The sequence below is a fragment of the Fonsecaea monophora genome (assembly GCF_001642475.1).
Source record: "Fonsecaea monophora strain CBS 269.37 chromosome Unknown Scaff5, whole genome shotgun sequence".
In the NCBI taxonomy this organism is placed as follows: Eukaryota; Fungi; Ascomycota; class Eurotiomycetes; order Chaetothyriales; family Herpotrichiellaceae; genus Fonsecaea; species Fonsecaea monophora.
The window spans coordinates 53,276-69,378 of record NW_019173936.1 but is presented as its reverse complement, the minus strand read 5'-3'; the positions used below and the strand labels follow the sequence as shown (position 1 = coordinate 69,378).

The following is a 16,103-nucleotide window of genomic DNA, read 5'->3' as shown; positions in this document are numbered from 1 at the left end:
TCTGGTCTTCAAGTGCTTCTCTCGAGATATAAGATCATCCCATCGAGTCTCAAAGGTAGGTCATGTCCATTCTCTTCGTCAGTCTACACTGTCTACCATATCAGCACAAGCATTCTCCTTTCTTCTGTCCCTTCATTCTTCCACGTATTCCTTATTCAACCCAACAATTGCAACGAAAGCTTGCGCCTCTTGTACCATCTCAAGAGCAGCTGCTCCCTGATACCTGATACAGTTGCTGGCCGTCGTTCGCCGCTCGTACGCGAGCCACGGGCTTTTTGATCGACATAACGTCCACTTCCTCATCACTGCTTCCTGTCATTCCCGAGCCAAGCCATGGCTTCGAACCAGCCGATATTGTGGCAATGCTGCAAATGCGACAACCGACCTATGAAGGTCGCCACTAATCCAAAATGCTTGTGCGAGCATGAACGCTGCCGCAATTGCAAGACAGACGATAACATTGACAGTGCGGTAAAGGCAACAGCCGTAGATTCTTACCATCACATCAGCTATCTTCAAGCAAACACTTGTGATGACCATCGATTTCGAACTCCGGCTCAGGCGGTTTCTCCAGTCATGCACCCCAATCGTCGTACCACTCCCGTGTCGACCGGCACCAAGTAGCGGCAGAAAGCTATTGGTATTGAGATGCCTACGACAACCTCGACAATATAGAGCTGGCCATGGGCAAAAGCACCATTTGTAGACCTACAAAGTGTCCTCATTGGTCTGATGTTTGATTGTGTCGCGCTTTGCAAGGGGCGGGTGGCGAGGCTCTGAGCATTCAGGGGAGTCTTTCACCACAGGCCAGCCTCGTAATCTTTTTCGGCCTTAGTGCCTTGACACCACCCATGCCTGGTCTGGTAAAGACGCTGCACTTTTGGGCATTGACTGGTTTACGCTCATTGGACCATCTTTGACGACAACAACTCTCATCTCCCGCACAACCACGGCTTCAGTCTCTACCAAATATTTCATTAGCCAGCCACCAGCATTCTGCAGGCCCCTTGTTACGGACGATGTCATCAGCAAGACAGATCCCCATTTCACAATGTCCCAGGAGCCTCACAAAATATCATCCAGCTGGGTCATTCACTCATTCATTCACTCACCCAGCCATCTCATCAACTTCACCCCCACCATCGTTTCTCCCCTGAACTACTTTTTCTGGCCCCTCAACACCGGGTCTCTTTCTATCGGGGAACACCACACGATACAACCACAGCACGTTTGTTCTTTAGGCGGATCTCCACCACTCTCTCATCCATCCGCTGCGCTGCTACCTACCTACCTACACACATGGATAGGTACCTACCTACATGCCCATGCATGGACGGGGATAGGGAGAGCACACCGCCAATCTTTTCGCTTCAGATAGTGTCGTTAGTATACTCCACTCGTTTATCTCGACCTAAGAGATATCTATTTCTTCATGAACAAGTCCTACGGAGGAACAAATCCCGCCGTTGACTATCCTCTCTTTCTTCTTCCCTCTCCTCTCTCTTCTTCCCTCTCCTCTCTCTTCTTCCCTCTCCTCTCTCTTCTTCCCTCTCCTCTCTCTTCTTCCCTCTCCTCTCTCTTCTTCCCTCTCCTCTCTCTTCTTCCCTCTCCTCTTCGTCTCCCTCGCTCATTAATTTCTCCTCCGCCCTCTCTTCCCTCGTGTTCTTCTCCGCTCCATCTTCACCCGACCCTACTTATACTTACTTTACTTCCTTTGTTTCGATTGATCTGACCTGGTCCGACTTGGCCTGGTCTGGGTGAATGCACCTACCGAGTATTCATGGACGTGTACGTGTGTGCGTTACAGAAGCGTTGTGGCATCGAAGACACATCATCGCTTACTATATACTACGCCATCCTTGCCGACGCCTTACAGTTTACTCCCAGTTTTCCCCCAGTCGAATGATAAAGGCGTCTCAATAAGATCTTTGTGTGAAATCAACCACAACCACAGAGAGAAAAAAAGTGTACATACATGACCGGTGCCTCAGTGTCCCGGGAAGCCCCCAAAAGTTCCCGGCTATAGATATTACAGTTGCCCACATATCTATTTATCTTGGGACTAGATCAATCCTTCGCATGTCCTTTCCCCAACACCACTGCCGCCGTCGCCGCCGCTGCGGGAAGGGATGTAAATGTAATCACAATTCGTACGCGGACTGTATCGTCATGTCCGTCGCTCGGGCCCCATATCGCCACTTCGAGTTGGCGCGGAGGCGGTCAGATGATTCCGTTTGAAAGGACGCCCGCTGTGTGTAGATATAGACGCCCACATAACTCGTAGGCTTTCTGTTTGGCATCCATAATTCCGCCATGCTCAATTCTCTTGAGAACATCTGGAACCTTGACCCTGGCGTGAGAAGGGAAGAATGCTATCTCCTCTGAAAGGTGATTGCGCATCCAGCAAACGTGGACTATTAGCTCCAGGTACCCTGTGCCATCTTCTCAACGCTTCGCCCGAGAGTCTTCGTTCGCAGCCGGGCGTGAATGCTTGCGTTTCATATGCTTTCGACGGTGTTGCCTACTTACATTCTTAACTTCCTTGGACTTTGTGCTTCTCTTTTCGCTGGTCGTATCTGCATCTTTCCCCCTATGTCTCAGGCTAGCCTCTCCCTCGCTGATCCCCGCGCCCCGCTTCATGCTCTCTACCACAGACCCGAGTTTATACATACTCACCGGGTCACTATGGTCAAGCAGGGGACTTGCCCTCAATGGGAAAAACCAATCGAACACTTTATAACCCATGACCTCCCTAAAGTTTTCCCCTGCACCAATGTCGAACGGATTACCACCAGGTGGGGATTCGAGGATGGCAAACACACGCGTCTCCATTTTTGAAGGATTTGTAGGTCCTGAAACGGTGGGTTGCGAACCTGATGGAGAGAGAGGAGTGTTTGTGGTCTTTTGTGATGACACGACATCGTTCGGGGAGGATGTTGCGGTCGAGAGCGGATCATAGGCCCTCGGTGGCAGCGTTGGAGTTGTCACATTTCCATTCGTGGCTTGTGCCGTAACGTTCTGATCACTATCACCCATGTTTGCGCCCTGCTGCTTGAGAATCTGAAACTGCTCTTCGGGAGGCCTCGGATAAGTGATCAATCTCAAATCCGTCCTCTTCGATTTGTGATAATGCTCTAGAACCCTGGGCGGCAAATATACCGCCAGATACCAGACCTTGGTCTTGCGTGTGAAATTTTCAATGGTGGTAGAATTGATGAAAGCGAATTGCAAACTGGACCCACACATGCCTGCAGTAAAAATGAAGAACAATGTCGCGAAGATCAAGGTCAGTATCCAATGCACGTTAATGAAATTCCCAGGCTCTTCACTTCGGCGTCGGGCGAAATAGTACGCCATGACAATCAGGGTGTGCAGGCAAAACAGGGCTGCCCAAAATGTGAATTGTATAAAGAACTTGAACGACGTTTCAGACACAATTCCGCCAACCCAGGGACAGAAGTGGTCCATCTTTAGCACGCATCGGCCGAGTTCTCTGCAGTGGTGTGCTCGGTCGGGTTTGTAGTTGTAACATGTTGAGCAGAATGGTGGGCGACCGTCCCAGCCGCAGACGAAGACGTCCCTGTGCCAGAAGTCTTGAGCGCGGAAACCAAGGGCCTCCCGATCCTGCTGTGGGCGGAGGTGTCGGGGTGTATATCCCTCCGTCGAGTCATACTCGAGTGCCTCTTCCTTACGAGGTGCACTCCTCCCGCTCGACCGCTGCCGTTCTTTCTCAATCCAATACTGCTCCCCACGCGGAATGAGGCCAGGATTTGTTATAATCGTCAAGATCAGGCGGCCGAAACATGTCAGCGTGACAAGCAGGAGAAGGTAGAATATAACGAGGACGGCGATCGCAGAACTGGTCTCGCGGCGGACAAGCAGTGAATGTTTCGGGTGGATGAGATACTTGAGGCACACGAGATCCGTGAGCACCCATGATGAGTACCCAATGATGCCAAGGAGGAATATAGGAACGATTCGTGCTGTCACCACATTCCCTCGTTTGTTGGCTTCCCCTGGCCGCATGGTCTTCATGGCGACGGGCGGGATACACGGACAGGGTAGGAGCAATGAGCGGATTCAGCACCGGACAAACATGTCGCTGTCACCGTAGCTGTATATTGAAAGCCATTGAGTTGGCGGGTCGCACTCAGGGGCGCTATGTGTGTACAATGGTTACCTGTACCGTGTAAGTGATAGTGGTCAAAGGTTGGCACGATGGTCGTCAGATTGACTACGGATCTTGGAAATGACGCAGCGAGTGAGGCGGCACACATCTAGAAGGTGTGCCGAACAGTTATTGGTAATTTCGTACGCAGATGGGGAACGGAAAGGAACTCGTGTCACAATGTTTTATCATTGCCATCCTTTTTCTTGGAAAGTTACCGCCATCCGCCAATCTAGAAGGGTCCGTTGGATGGGAATTATTCATGGAATCTTGGCCCTAAATTCGAGGCGACTCATTCAGCAATCTTCACGACAAGCCCGCACAAATGCGCCTAGGCCTTTTCAAGCTTCTCCCGCAGAATGCCCTTCAATGTGACCGCGTCCGCCGCGAATTTGCTAATGCCTTCTCGCAGCTTCTCAACCGCCATTTGCTCCTCATTGAAGTCGAAACGGAACAAGGGTTCATCATTGATGTAGCTGCGCCTGGGAATGTCGAGCGACTTGGCTTCATCGGCCTTGAGCTTCTGGGGTACCGGATCGGTCGAGTTGTACAAATGCTCAAGCAAGTTGGGAGAAATAGTCAGGTAGTCGCAGCCAGCAAGTTCTGTGATCTCGCCAACATTTCGGAATGAGGCACCCATGACAATAGTTTTGTAGTCGTATTTCTTGTAGTAGTTGAAGATGGACTGCACGCTCTTGACGCCGGGGTCCTCGTTGGCAGGGAAGTCCTTCTTCATAGCAGCCTTGTACCAATCGAGGATACGGCCAACGAATGGCGAAATGAGGAATGCACCAGCTTCGGCGGCTGCGATGGCTTGGACCAGGGAGAACATCAAAGTCAAGTTGCAGTTGATACCCTCCTTTTGGAGGATCTCCGCGGCCTTGATGCCTTCCCAGGTGGAAGCAATTTTGATCAAGACGCGGGACTTGTCAATGCCGATGGACTTGTAAAGCTGCGGATTGTGAGCCTGTTGGTTCTCGCAGTAGAAAGCTGCAAACTTACCGCAATGAGGTGACGAGCCTTGTCCACCGAAGCTTGAGTATCAAAGGAGAATCGAGCATCCACCTCGGTCGAGACTTTGCCCGGAACGATCTTGAGAATCTCATTGCCAAATTCGACCAAGAGTCTGTCGAGAGTGGCATCGACCTGCTCGTCAATGGTTTTTCCCTAGCGCACGTTGTTCAGTATGAGATTTGCCCAAGCCACGAGAAAGTCCGACTTACATGAGCCTTGCCATATTCAACCGCAGGATCTATCAACTTGGCATATTCAGGTTTCTTGGAGGCGGCGAGAATGAGGGAGGGGTTTGTGGTGGCATCTTGTGGCTTGTATTTCTCAATTGCTGCACCAGGTTAGCAACAATTCAGGCTTGAGATGTTGACGAACTTACTGTGGAAGTCACCCGAGTCGCAGACGACAGTCTATTGAGCTTGGTCAGTGCCTCATCCGACGTTGAACATTGGCGGGAATTCGGGAGGAGCAGGATAGAGGGACGAGAACGTACGGTGCCAGTGGCTTTGAGTTGGTCGAGAGAGGAAGTCATGGTTGGAATTCGGTGTGGTGATATATGCTAGGTCTTTGGGATGGTTTCAGCGATGCAACTATGGCCCAAGGAGTTCACTTGATCAAGACGAGGGGAAAAAATTCTTCTGGATAAAATGGCTGCGCCGGGTGGTTTTAAGCAAATGCGTCTCATTCTGACGGGCCTGTGACGAAGCAGTTAACAGGGAGGGGAGGGACGCCACCAGCTCGCGATCGGGAGGTGGGGCAACAGGGTGACAGGGTCGCTGGCACCCCTCGGGCTGCCCCTCCATCCCTACATCCCTACAGCAGATACCCCTAAAGAGTCCCCCAAGGTACCTAAGCTTGGCCAATGTCAGGGCCGGAAACACTCGGGCAGGCTTCCTAGTCAGGGAATTCCGGTCTCTCCTTGAAATCCCAGCAAAATATGGCTTGTTTCTCGCGTCCCAACATTCGACGATGTATTTCCACGGTCCGAAATTCGAGAATGCCTCCGACTAACATTTGCTCGTTTGCAACACAATCGAGATCTTGCCTTTGGCCTCATGCTGATCTTCAATATTTCCATCGGGCTTACCTAAACCTTGGACAGCGGTCACCAGTGACATAAGTCGGGCTTTCAGGCATATGAGTTCACGCTGCTCGCAAACGGAACCACAACTTCTCGATACCAACAAATCATTAGCTGAGGACGGCTTACCTCAATCCTGGATCCTGACTCAGCGTTGGTGCTTGACAATCACGGCCGACACACGCCCCGGCTTCCATTGCCTCAATGCAGGATCCCCGTAACTCTAGTCGCCACCCACTCTGTGTCGCGGACAGCGTCGTCGCAGAGGAAGAAACATCCGCCGTTCCAGAAATCCTCTGACTCTAATATTGCATCAGCAAAACAATTACTGAGCTACTGGTGATAGGAAAACGTTTCGGGCGTCTCGGAAAGCCTAGTCTGCCATGGCTTGCAACTCGTATGCGCCAAGGTATGCAGCATGTGCTCCATCCTCTGCACGCTGCTCGTCACGTCCCCCTGTTGCTCGATTCATGTACGTGTACGTATAAAGATAGATATATTACTGATTATCAGGGTATGAAGGTGGAATGACCTGATTATGTTCTGTAGTTCCATCTTCTCACACAGCAGAAATCCAGCCCATATTGTCGGATTTTCTGACTCCCTCTAGATACCGTTTTTGAGATCCTGCGTATTTGACATCCCCGCAACTAACCGTGCAGCTCGTGCGTATTCCAATCACAAAAGCAGTGTTTTGAAACAAATGATGAGACAGAGAATGGTATCATTGTGCTCGAGGAAAACATCAAACTGAAAATGAAATCGAAAACAGCCAAGTTAATCTTTCAGCCCAAAGGCTTTGCGTAACATGGGGAACTTCTTCTTTTTCCCGCTGCGACCAATAGCTTCGGCAAACTCATCTGGTTTGCGCATGCTGCCTTGGTTCAGCCTCGTCGTCCCGTTCCGCGTTGGTGGCCCATCCATAGTGCTCGGTCGAGCATTGTCAGTTGGTAATGTAGGAGGCAACGGCCATGAATCACTCATGACTCGTTCAGGCATGTGTCGACGGTGGAGTTTGGCATGCCCATGCTGTTGTCCACCAGGGTTCTGCAGTTCTTTCGACGCTTCCAACTTCGCTCTTGCAAGTGCGATGGCTTGATCTCTTTCGGCGTTTGAGGCGAATCCAAGCCGCGATGCTTTGTTGGTATCCGTGGTCTTGAGCGGCTTCAGAGGGGAGTCAACCACTAGCGAAGGCGACTCCTCCTTTGGCTTCTTGCTGCGAAACATTCCAAGTAATCCCCGCTTCTTCTCGCTGTTGGGAGACAGGGCTTCAGCACTGCCGGCGGGTGCAGCTGTATTCACCTGGGGAATTTGAAGTTTCGGTGCAGCTTGTGTTTTGGCTCGTTCCTCATCCGAGCTGTCGTCCAGGTCGGTGGAGTCAGCATCATTATTCCTGCGTGGAATGCCGCGCACCGGTGTAAATTGTGGCACATCCGTGTCGTCGTCACTATCATCGGCGAAACGTGAGCGCCATTTGCTGCGCTGAGGCGGTTCATCTTCGTCGTCCGAGTCAAGGATACGGGACCGGTTATTCTGCCCACCGAGACTCATTGAGAGAGTAGTGGCTGTATTTGGCTGGCGGCGACTAAACATCGAGGATGACCGTCTGACGTCGTTCGACGCACGGAGTGTCGGTACATTATCGATGGATCCTCTCATAGAAGTTCTCATGGTGTGAGAGCCATCCGGGGGGGAGAACGGTCGCCTGCCTACAGGCGAAACCGACCGGACGCCATTAAGCCTGTCTCCTCGCAAAGTCGGTTCGTCCGAACCTCTCATACTTCTACGCATTGTATATTTGCCGCCTGTAGTAGACTTGCTGCGACGAGCCTTCCGGAACGAACTCTCCGAGTCACTGTCATTCGACAAGACCGGCCGGACAGGTTGTGTCCGAGCCGATACTACAGAAGTTGCAGCCGCCGCGGGGAGAGGCATATGTTTCTTCTGAAGCGCTGCGCGGGGTTGATTTGGTGCAGTAGAAATCAATGTCTGACTCCTTCGTTGTTGCGGGGGGGCAACGGTTGAAGCTGGCATTGAATTGCGATTCTCGTTACGCATGGTCTTGCGGAACGCGGGTTCGGTCTCCGGGGGAGAGCTGGCTCGCATTGACTGTCGGAAAGGTGCAGCGGCGGCCGCAGCATATCCGAGGTTATGAGTTTCGATTGTTGGATAGGCAGACGGTTGCATTTTTCTTTGCAGTGGTGAGTCCGGCAGTCTTTGTGCAGCTGCCGCTGCCGCAGGTACAGATGCAGCGGCAGCAATTGCAGCAGGCGTCTTCTTTTTGCGTCTAGGCTGTGATGCAGATGATTTTGATGCAGGGGCACGTGCAGGTCGAGGCTGTGCAGGCTGTGTTATCTTGCTGTATGCTGTCGTGGCAGGTTCTATAGTCCTCATTTGCAAAGGCTCCTGATCAGGAATTCGAACCGGCTGCGGCACATTGTAGCCAGTAGTCGGAGGTGCAGGTCTGTTCTCAATGGTGTGTTGGCTAGGGAGATATCGTGTCTGTTCTGCGATGCCGCTCCAGTGAGCCTGTGTCTCCTCCCACGACCCAGCGCCTCGCGCATCGTGAGAATTGGAAGATGATACCGGCGCCAGAGGACTCTCGGGTGAAGTAAGAAGGGCTGGCGGAGATACAATGGGACTTTCCACAATGGCGTCAATTGAGCCGAATCCCATCCCTTCCATCTCCGAAGGATCCTCTGCCGCATCGCTGTAAATGCTATCATTGTCCGACACATCATCGTCGACGGCTTCCGTGGCTGCATGTGAGTCCAGGTCAGGGGTCACACTCGCAACAGGCGGTGCTCCGCGTGCTGTGCGCAACTCATCACCCTTGCCCGCTAAATTGTCAGCAGACACGGGGAACCCTCCTGGCACCTCCACCAAATATTGGTCATTTGGTTTCGCCTCTTCAGCGGGAGTAGGTGGCGAAACGGATACGACAGGTACCTCTGTCTGGGGAAGTTCAAACGAGGCAGGTTGGTCGGTTGCTTTAGCAGAGCTAGCCTTCGTGCCAGCAAGTGTTTCCAGCTCGCTAGGTCCGCGAGCAAGGGGCTCGGGCATCGTCTCCTCTGCGTCCGAACTGTCATTTTCTTCGTCCGAGAACGACACCATGCCTTCTACGGATGTTACCTCGGGTGGCAGGGGCTCATTGTTTGGAGTTGCAGACGCCTTCCCCAAGGTCTTCCGAGCTTCTTGAGCAAATATAGCCCCAACAGCATGATCGCTTGATACACCTGTTACCAGATTTGAGGTGTAGGTGCTCGATGTTTCTGAAGACGTCGCCGAGGAGGTTGTAATCTTACCCTCTGCGGGCGGGCCACGAGTTTCCGGAGGCGATCTTGGTATTTGGGTTGTGTTGGAATCGTTGATATCTCTAAACTTTTGGCCACGAACGCTTCCAAATGATGGAAGTTGCGGGCGTGGCTTCATCAACACTTCCATGTCGTCGTTGGAAGACAAGGTGTTCTGCGTCGACTTGGCCTTTCCCAGGCCAAGCCATCCTTTTTTCTCTCTGCTCGGGCTATCTGCCGGACTCTGGACACTCGCGGCGGTACCAACTATTTCTGGCTGAACCTCGAAGCTGACCCGCACAGACTTCTTTCGTTTTAGAGGACCGTCGGCTGACGCGCTCGATATATCAGAGGACTCACTCGGGGTAACACTAGCGCCACGAGGTTCGCCACGAGAAAATGCTGGTGTAGGGGAATGATGCTTGAGCGCAGGTTTAGCCGGTGATATCGACCGCGGAGGAGGCTCGTGTTTTCGCCCTGCAGCAAGATCTGAAGACAACCTGTCCGAGAACCGAGTGGACCGTGAGGGACTGAGCGAAGTACCCCGAGTATTCTGGGGTTCGGTAACTTGGAGGTGACTGGTTGAAGCTGGCGATTCCTCACGCCCAGCTTGTGCGTGAGTTTCCTGCGTCTGCGGAGAACGAAATTGATTAGGTGCCGATGGCGAAATGGCGGACTCTGTCTTCCGAGGAGGATCGATTGCATCCGTAGGACTCTTTACCTGATTGCGAAGTGTCACTTCCGGCGCAGTATTCGTGTTTGTATCTGCACCTTGACTGGCATGAAGTGGGCTGGCTTGCTCCTGCTGTTCACCCTCCCAGTCCTCCCGAACGATAGATGGCTGTTTCTGCAAAATCCCCGATGCTCGCTGGGTTCTCCTTTCTCGCTTGCGCTCGACATTCGAATCCGAGTCTGAGTCTGTCCGCGACGACTCGGTGGCGGGAGAATCAATACTATCTCCATTGAATGTAGGCTTCTTCTTCTTCTTTGTTCTAACAAGCGGCTGTTGATCTGAGGGAGTTTGTATTTGTGGTTCCGGAATTGGTTCTAGCGAATGGACAATTGGTCTGCTCGCCATTGTCCCAGTCTGAAGATGACCACCTTCCACTGCACTGTTGGCCACCTTCTTTTTCTTCTTCTTAACAGTCTGGTTTGCTGTTTGCACCAGGTCGTGTTGAATCTCTCCGGCTTGGGTAGGAGATATTCCTTGTGCGACGTCACTAAAGTGAGATCGATCACCATTCACGATAACCGGAGAATGCGCCATCGGGGATTGCGCCACCGGGGACTGGGGTCGCGGCGACAAAGGTCTCGAAAAATTGATGGAGTTCCGGCTATCAACCCGTTCAAGATCATTGCTCTGAGACACTGGGGTATTCCTTTGAACGTTCGGTGCTAACGGCTGTTGCTGGTGCGGTGATCCGTACCTGTCAAGGCTCTGGCCGCGATTTGATGGTCGCACCGGTGGTGGTGAGAGTACGCGAGGTTGAGGAGCTTCTTGGCTGGATGCTCTCTTTTTCTTCTTCTTGGGCGGTGTCGTTGGGGGAGGAGGGGGAGGAGCAAAGTGTTGCGGAATAGTCGGTAGCGGAGGGGCCTGGAGTCCTGAGTGCGAGACAGGTCGCGCAGGTGATGGTGATGGAGTTCTAAACGTCCTCTCAGTCATAGACCCAGAACTGTTTTGCCTCTGCAAGCCGCCTCTTCCTCGACCCCGGGCTGAACTTGAGAGAGAACCGGAGGAGGCTTGCCTTTGAATCATGCGCTTTGTCTGAATCTGATCCACCGGGGTCGGAGTCGGAGACATGGTTCTCAGGGCTTGGGCAGCGGCAGAAGCTGACAGATTTGCCTGCGAGGCCCGACTATTGAGGAATGCCTGAGTGGCCGCCAGATGGGCGGAAGCTGAAGCAGGAGTCTGGGGCCGCTGAAGTCGAGCAAACGTCAGCATTGGACTGAATGGCAAGACCGAATGGGGCGCCGAAAGGGATTACTCACAGAGGCCGACACAGACCTGCTCCTTCTGTGCAAGAAACTCATGATTGCGATGGTCCTCGAGATGGTGGTGCTGTAATTGCCACGCGATCAATGGAGAATGATGCAGGATCGCAGACGGGAGAACTGGAAGCGAGGTATCAAACCAAGCGGCTGAAGTGGTTATCGAAGGGATAAAGAGCGATAACAGGCCCCATGTCGCTTCAAGGTGAGCTCTCCCGCCTGACAAGGTCGAAAACAGCGATGGAAAGGAAGAGGTGCGTCGCAGTTTTGCGACAGATGGGTTGTTTTCTGGGATACCAAGGTAGGTATGATTTGGGGTGTGGATCGGTGCGGGAGTGAGGGAGATGGGAGCTCCGTAACCAAGGAAAGATGGGGGCGAAAAAAGGGCTAGAGTGCCAACAACTGAGTAAGTATCTACGAGTACTGGAATCGTAGCAGGTCTGAAGCTACAGAGTTCTACTACTTGGGCACTACTGGGCAGTGGGCGACTGTGGACACTTAGGTACCGACTGAGCTGAATAGGCGGCTGGTGACAAGTCGAAAAGGTATCGACTTGTGGCTGTGTTGGGGGGGGTTCGAGGTTGTCTGTGGAGCTGATGATCACATACCAATCATAATGCATGACAATCCTTACGTCATGCCTTTTTCATGCTGATGATGCACTCTCCAAACTCTCCATGTCAAACAATCACCTTCTTTGAGAAAAGTATCACTTTAACGTACCGACGACTCTTTCAAGGCATCAAATGTGCAGAATCCGGAAATCAATGGTATAGCCACGTGCATAGATCACCCTCGGCATTCCCTTCCGCATCCCTTTGGCTGCCTTGCCCTGAATTGTGCCCTCCGTCCAGCAACGGAACCTGCAGATCCCTCTAGATTCCTGTTCGAGTCTAATCGATTACTAACAAGAGATCAGATCCTTTTTGAAACCACTGCCGGCCTCCAGCCACTTGTCCTGTATATGCCGTATGCACGAAGGCGGATATCATGCCACGCTTTGGATTGTCCCTCGGCCCACCATGGTATCAGGCTCGGGGTAAAGTAAGCAGTCACCCAGTCTGGACAAATGAGATCCGGTGCCCGAAGGGGCAAGAGGTCTGCCAGTAATAGACAAGACGTTCTTTTGCAACTCTCGTATATGAAGGGCAATACTCCGGTTATAACGCTGAAGGGATAGTGGTCAACAGAAAGACCGTTGGCAGCGTGCTAGAATCCTGCCTCGGTCACTGGGGGTGGGAAGACGAGTCGTCAGACGATAACCTGGCACTTCATTACTCAATTAGTACTGTTCGGAGGGCGTCGTCAGCATCACTTCCCCCGCATCGTGAGAGTATTTGTATACGGTTGGTACTCGTAGGACTTTTCGTAGTATCTCTCTACAACAATCTGGCTCCTTAGAGTCCCTCCATCTATCTTGTCTGACCATGGCATACACTCATCAAGAATCGCCGGCGGATGCCATTGATCCCAGTTCCCTGTCACCACTTCCATTGCCCGCCGGTATCAGATCTCGTTTTGTCGATACGTCGCCTCACAGCCTCGTCTTCCACATCCTCGAATCGCTGCCAGAGAACCTCCCGCCTTCCGGCCCCAAGCCAAAGCTGATTCTCTTGATTCACGGGTTCCCAGAGCTCGCATACTCGTGGCGCAAAATCCTCCCATTGCTCTCCGCACAAGGCTACCATGCCGTCGCCTTTGACCACCGAGGATATGGGAGGACTTTCTCCCGCAAACCACTTGAGGCGTCCTCGTTTCGCCCCTTGAACCTCGTCAAAGATACGGTCACGCTGGTGCATGCTCTTGGTTATACCTCCGTTTCCTGCGTCGCAGGGCATGATTTTGGGGCAATGACCGCATATATATGTACCCTCGCCCGACCGGACATGTTCCAGTCCCTGGTGATGATGTCGCATCCCTCGAAAGGGGCTCCTCAGCCTCCTCTTTCCATCTCTCCATCCTATGGCGCCGGCTCCACGGCACCGCCACCACCGGTCGACATGGAAAAAGATCTCTCCCAACTGGCCCGCCCCAGGAAACATTACAAATGGTACTACTGCACCCCGCCCTCAAACGACGAAATGACCAACCCCACGGGTCCGCCTTTGCATACGTTTCTTCGCGGCTACTTCCACCTAAAGTCTGCGGACTGGGACGTCAACGACCCGCACAAACTGGACGGATGGACCGCGACGGAACTGGAAAAGATGCCACGGTACTACATCATGGATCTGGAGGACAATATGCGTCAGGCCGTGGCGCGAGACATGGCCCAGGAAGACCCCCAAGTCGTTGCCTCGCGTGCTGCCCGCTGGCTCCCGGATGACGAACTCGCCATCTACGTCCAGGAATGGGGCCGTACCTCGTTCCTAGGTGGTCTGAACTGGTATCGCGTGCAGACGCAGCCAGACATCGCATCAGATATGCAAGCGTGGTCTGGCGCAAAGATTTCCGTCCCGACCGTGTTTGTGGCCGGCAAACAGGATTGGGGCACCTTCCAAGAACCGGGTGCCGTGGAGGCTATGGAGAATGGTCAGAGTGTAAACCAGTCTATGTATCGAGGAACTGTGCTTGTCGATGGAGCCGGGCACTGGGTGAACCAGGAGCAACCCCAAAGATGTGTGCAAGAGATTTTGCGGTTGGCTAAATGAGGCGCTCCATCGTGCCAGCGGTGCTGATGAGATCTCTTGTACGACGACAACTGCATAGAAGCCCAAGCATAGGACAACTAATATTCTGTTTTGCAGAGAACCCAACCTTGAAACCTGTCTACCACACGGCAAGCAGAACTTAAGCAGGGGTACCATGCTGGCTGCTTTCCCATAACATGCATTATGAATTCTCAGAGAGCTGCCCCCTTATTTCACGATGGATTCCTATGCACACTAACCCCAGACGCCTTCGCTGAATTCGAATGACTGGCTTTGGAAATGACTATCCCCCTCAAACCTCGAACGGAGATCGTAGCCTCAGGCTTCTTGTCTCGATCACCGCCAGCGGAAATCCGTCGCAAACTCCTGTTGGCAAATTGGAAGCGTGCTAGCACTGGCCCATACCCTAGACGCCACAGTCCTTTACTCCTTGGGTTCTGCCATGTCAGAGTCGACTTGATCTCCCCGAGTCTTGCCTTTAACATGGTTCGCATCGTCATCGTCATCGTCCTCGTAGTTCTCCTCATCTTCGGATTCGTTGTTCAACTCCTGATCCGATTCGCTGCCGTTGGCTGCATCGTCATCAAAGTCGTCGAAATCATCGAAATCCACGTCTTCCGCGTCACTATCGTTCCAGAAATCATCGTCTATCTTCTCGATGACTGGCATGGTCGTTTCGTGTGTAGGCATGACAAACCCTTCTGGAATGTCCTTCTTCGAGGCTTCAACGTCCTGTCTGACTCTCGCCTTGAATGCTTCCTTATCGTCCCTAAACATGACGCTGGCGTCGACGTTGGCTGGGGAAGATATCTCGGGATCATCGAGCAAAGAAAGAATGGAGATGAGCACCGATTCAACGCGTTGAGCCGGCGACCAGCGTTCACCAGCGCTTTCGCCAGACATGATATCCTCGCCTGGGGCATGAAGAATGGAAATGCATAGTCGGCCGTCGGCATAAATGTTTGGATGCCACAGTGGCTTGGAGAAGCGGAAATCTGGAACGAGTCAGTCTCGAACGAACTCTGACGGGGCCGATATGCTTACCCGGTGGCTTGTAAGGATAATCTTTGGGGAAGCTCATCTGAGCCTTGAAGTAACCACCATAGTAGAGTGAATCAGGGTTGATGACCATCAAGGCCAGATTCCAGTGGTAGATGTTCTCTTCATCGATCTGGCTAGGTCAGACTTAATGTACGGGAAGATTTGTGCCACATCCAACCTCGATCTGAACCCATTTCTCCTTGGCTAATGCCTTATATTCCTTCATGAGTACAGCTTGAGACATCTTGGGCGAAATTGTTGCGACAGAGGGTGGTGCGCGTAGTGGGGGAGACAAAGACCGAGAGATGGATGTTGGAAGGGGGAAGGAGACTTGGTTGCGGGAAGCGTTTGAGGAGGTAGAATAGCAATAACTCCGGAGTGATTGTCCTCAGGGTGAATAAAAAGTTTGAATGGTGTTTGTTTAACCGCCGCAGGTGATTGTTACCGACAACTATACATTGTTCACAATCTGTTTAGAGAACGAATCTCCAGGGTCTGACGGCCAGAACGAGGTGTGGCAAGTTTCAAGAAGCATACAATAGACTGTACAGCAACAGGATTCGTGAGAGAGGATCAGGCAGAGAGGAAAGGAGCGATTTTCCAATAATTGTCAGAAGAAGCGGTCGAAGTCTTGAGTGAGATGAGATCCAGCAATTATATGAGGTGATAAAGCCGTTGACGTGCCAGACTAACAAGAGGTCCGCAGCCGGATGGTCGGCTACCACACTGGGTCACCAGGCTGTCATATTGGGCTTCGGCCGTCCCTATTACCCACTACTCACAGGTACCTGTACCCCGATTGCCCCCGAGAGTGCCCGAGGAAAGTCTCGCGCCTTCCAGCCACTCACCTTCAATCCTCATTTCCCGGC

At 52.4% G+C, this 16,103-nt stretch overlaps 5 protein-coding genes across 5 annotated transcripts; 1 reads left to right on the top strand and 4 right to left on the bottom strand.

Annotated features, from left to right (window-relative positions):
- Positions 1 to 2,445: 2,445 nt before the first annotated feature.
- AYO21_01266 (hypothetical protein) lies at positions 2,446 to 4,035 on the bottom strand (the record flags this gene model as incomplete). The annotated part of the gene is made up of 1 exon (XM_022651249.1): positions 2,446 to 4,035. One exon carries the CDS (start codon positions 4,033 to 4,035, stop codon positions 2,446 to 2,448), a length of 1,590 nt encoding a protein of 529 aa, XP_022516222.1.
- A 464-nt stretch (positions 4,036 to 4,499) lies between these two features.
- On the bottom strand, positions 4,500 to 5,711 carry AYO21_01265 (transaldolase; the record flags this gene model as incomplete). Its single annotated transcript, XM_022651248.1, has 5 exons — positions 4,500 to 5,120; positions 5,171 to 5,335; positions 5,392 to 5,510; positions 5,559 to 5,589; positions 5,673 to 5,711. 5 exons carry the CDS (start codon positions 5,709 to 5,711, stop codon positions 4,500 to 4,502), a joined length of 975 nt encoding a protein of 324 aa, XP_022516221.1.
- Positions 5,712 to 7,037: 1,326 nt separating this feature from the next.
- Positions 7,038 to 11,584, bottom strand: AYO21_01264 (hypothetical protein; the record flags this gene model as incomplete). The annotated part of the gene is made up of 2 exons (XM_022651247.1): positions 7,038 to 11,462; positions 11,543 to 11,584. 2 exons carry the CDS (start codon positions 11,582 to 11,584, stop codon positions 7,038 to 7,040), a joined length of 4,467 nt encoding a protein of 1,488 aa, XP_022516220.1.
- Positions 11,585 to 12,969: 1,385 nt separating this feature from the next.
- On the top strand, positions 12,970 to 14,193 carry AYO21_01263 (hypothetical protein; the record flags this gene model as incomplete). The annotated part of the gene is made up of 1 exon (XM_022651246.1): positions 12,970 to 14,193. One exon carries the CDS (start codon positions 12,970 to 12,972, stop codon positions 14,191 to 14,193), a length of 1,224 nt encoding a protein of 407 aa, XP_022516219.1.
- A 423-nt stretch (positions 14,194 to 14,616) lies between these two features.
- Positions 14,617 to 15,478, bottom strand: AYO21_01262 (hypothetical protein; the record flags this gene model as incomplete). Its single annotated transcript, XM_022651245.1, has 3 exons — positions 14,617 to 15,188; positions 15,238 to 15,364; positions 15,413 to 15,478. The coding sequence occupies 3 exons, from the start codon at positions 15,476 to 15,478 to the stop codon at positions 14,617 to 14,619; spliced, it is 765 nt and encodes a 254-aa protein (XP_022516218.1).
- Positions 15,479 to 16,103: the final 625 nt, after the last annotated feature.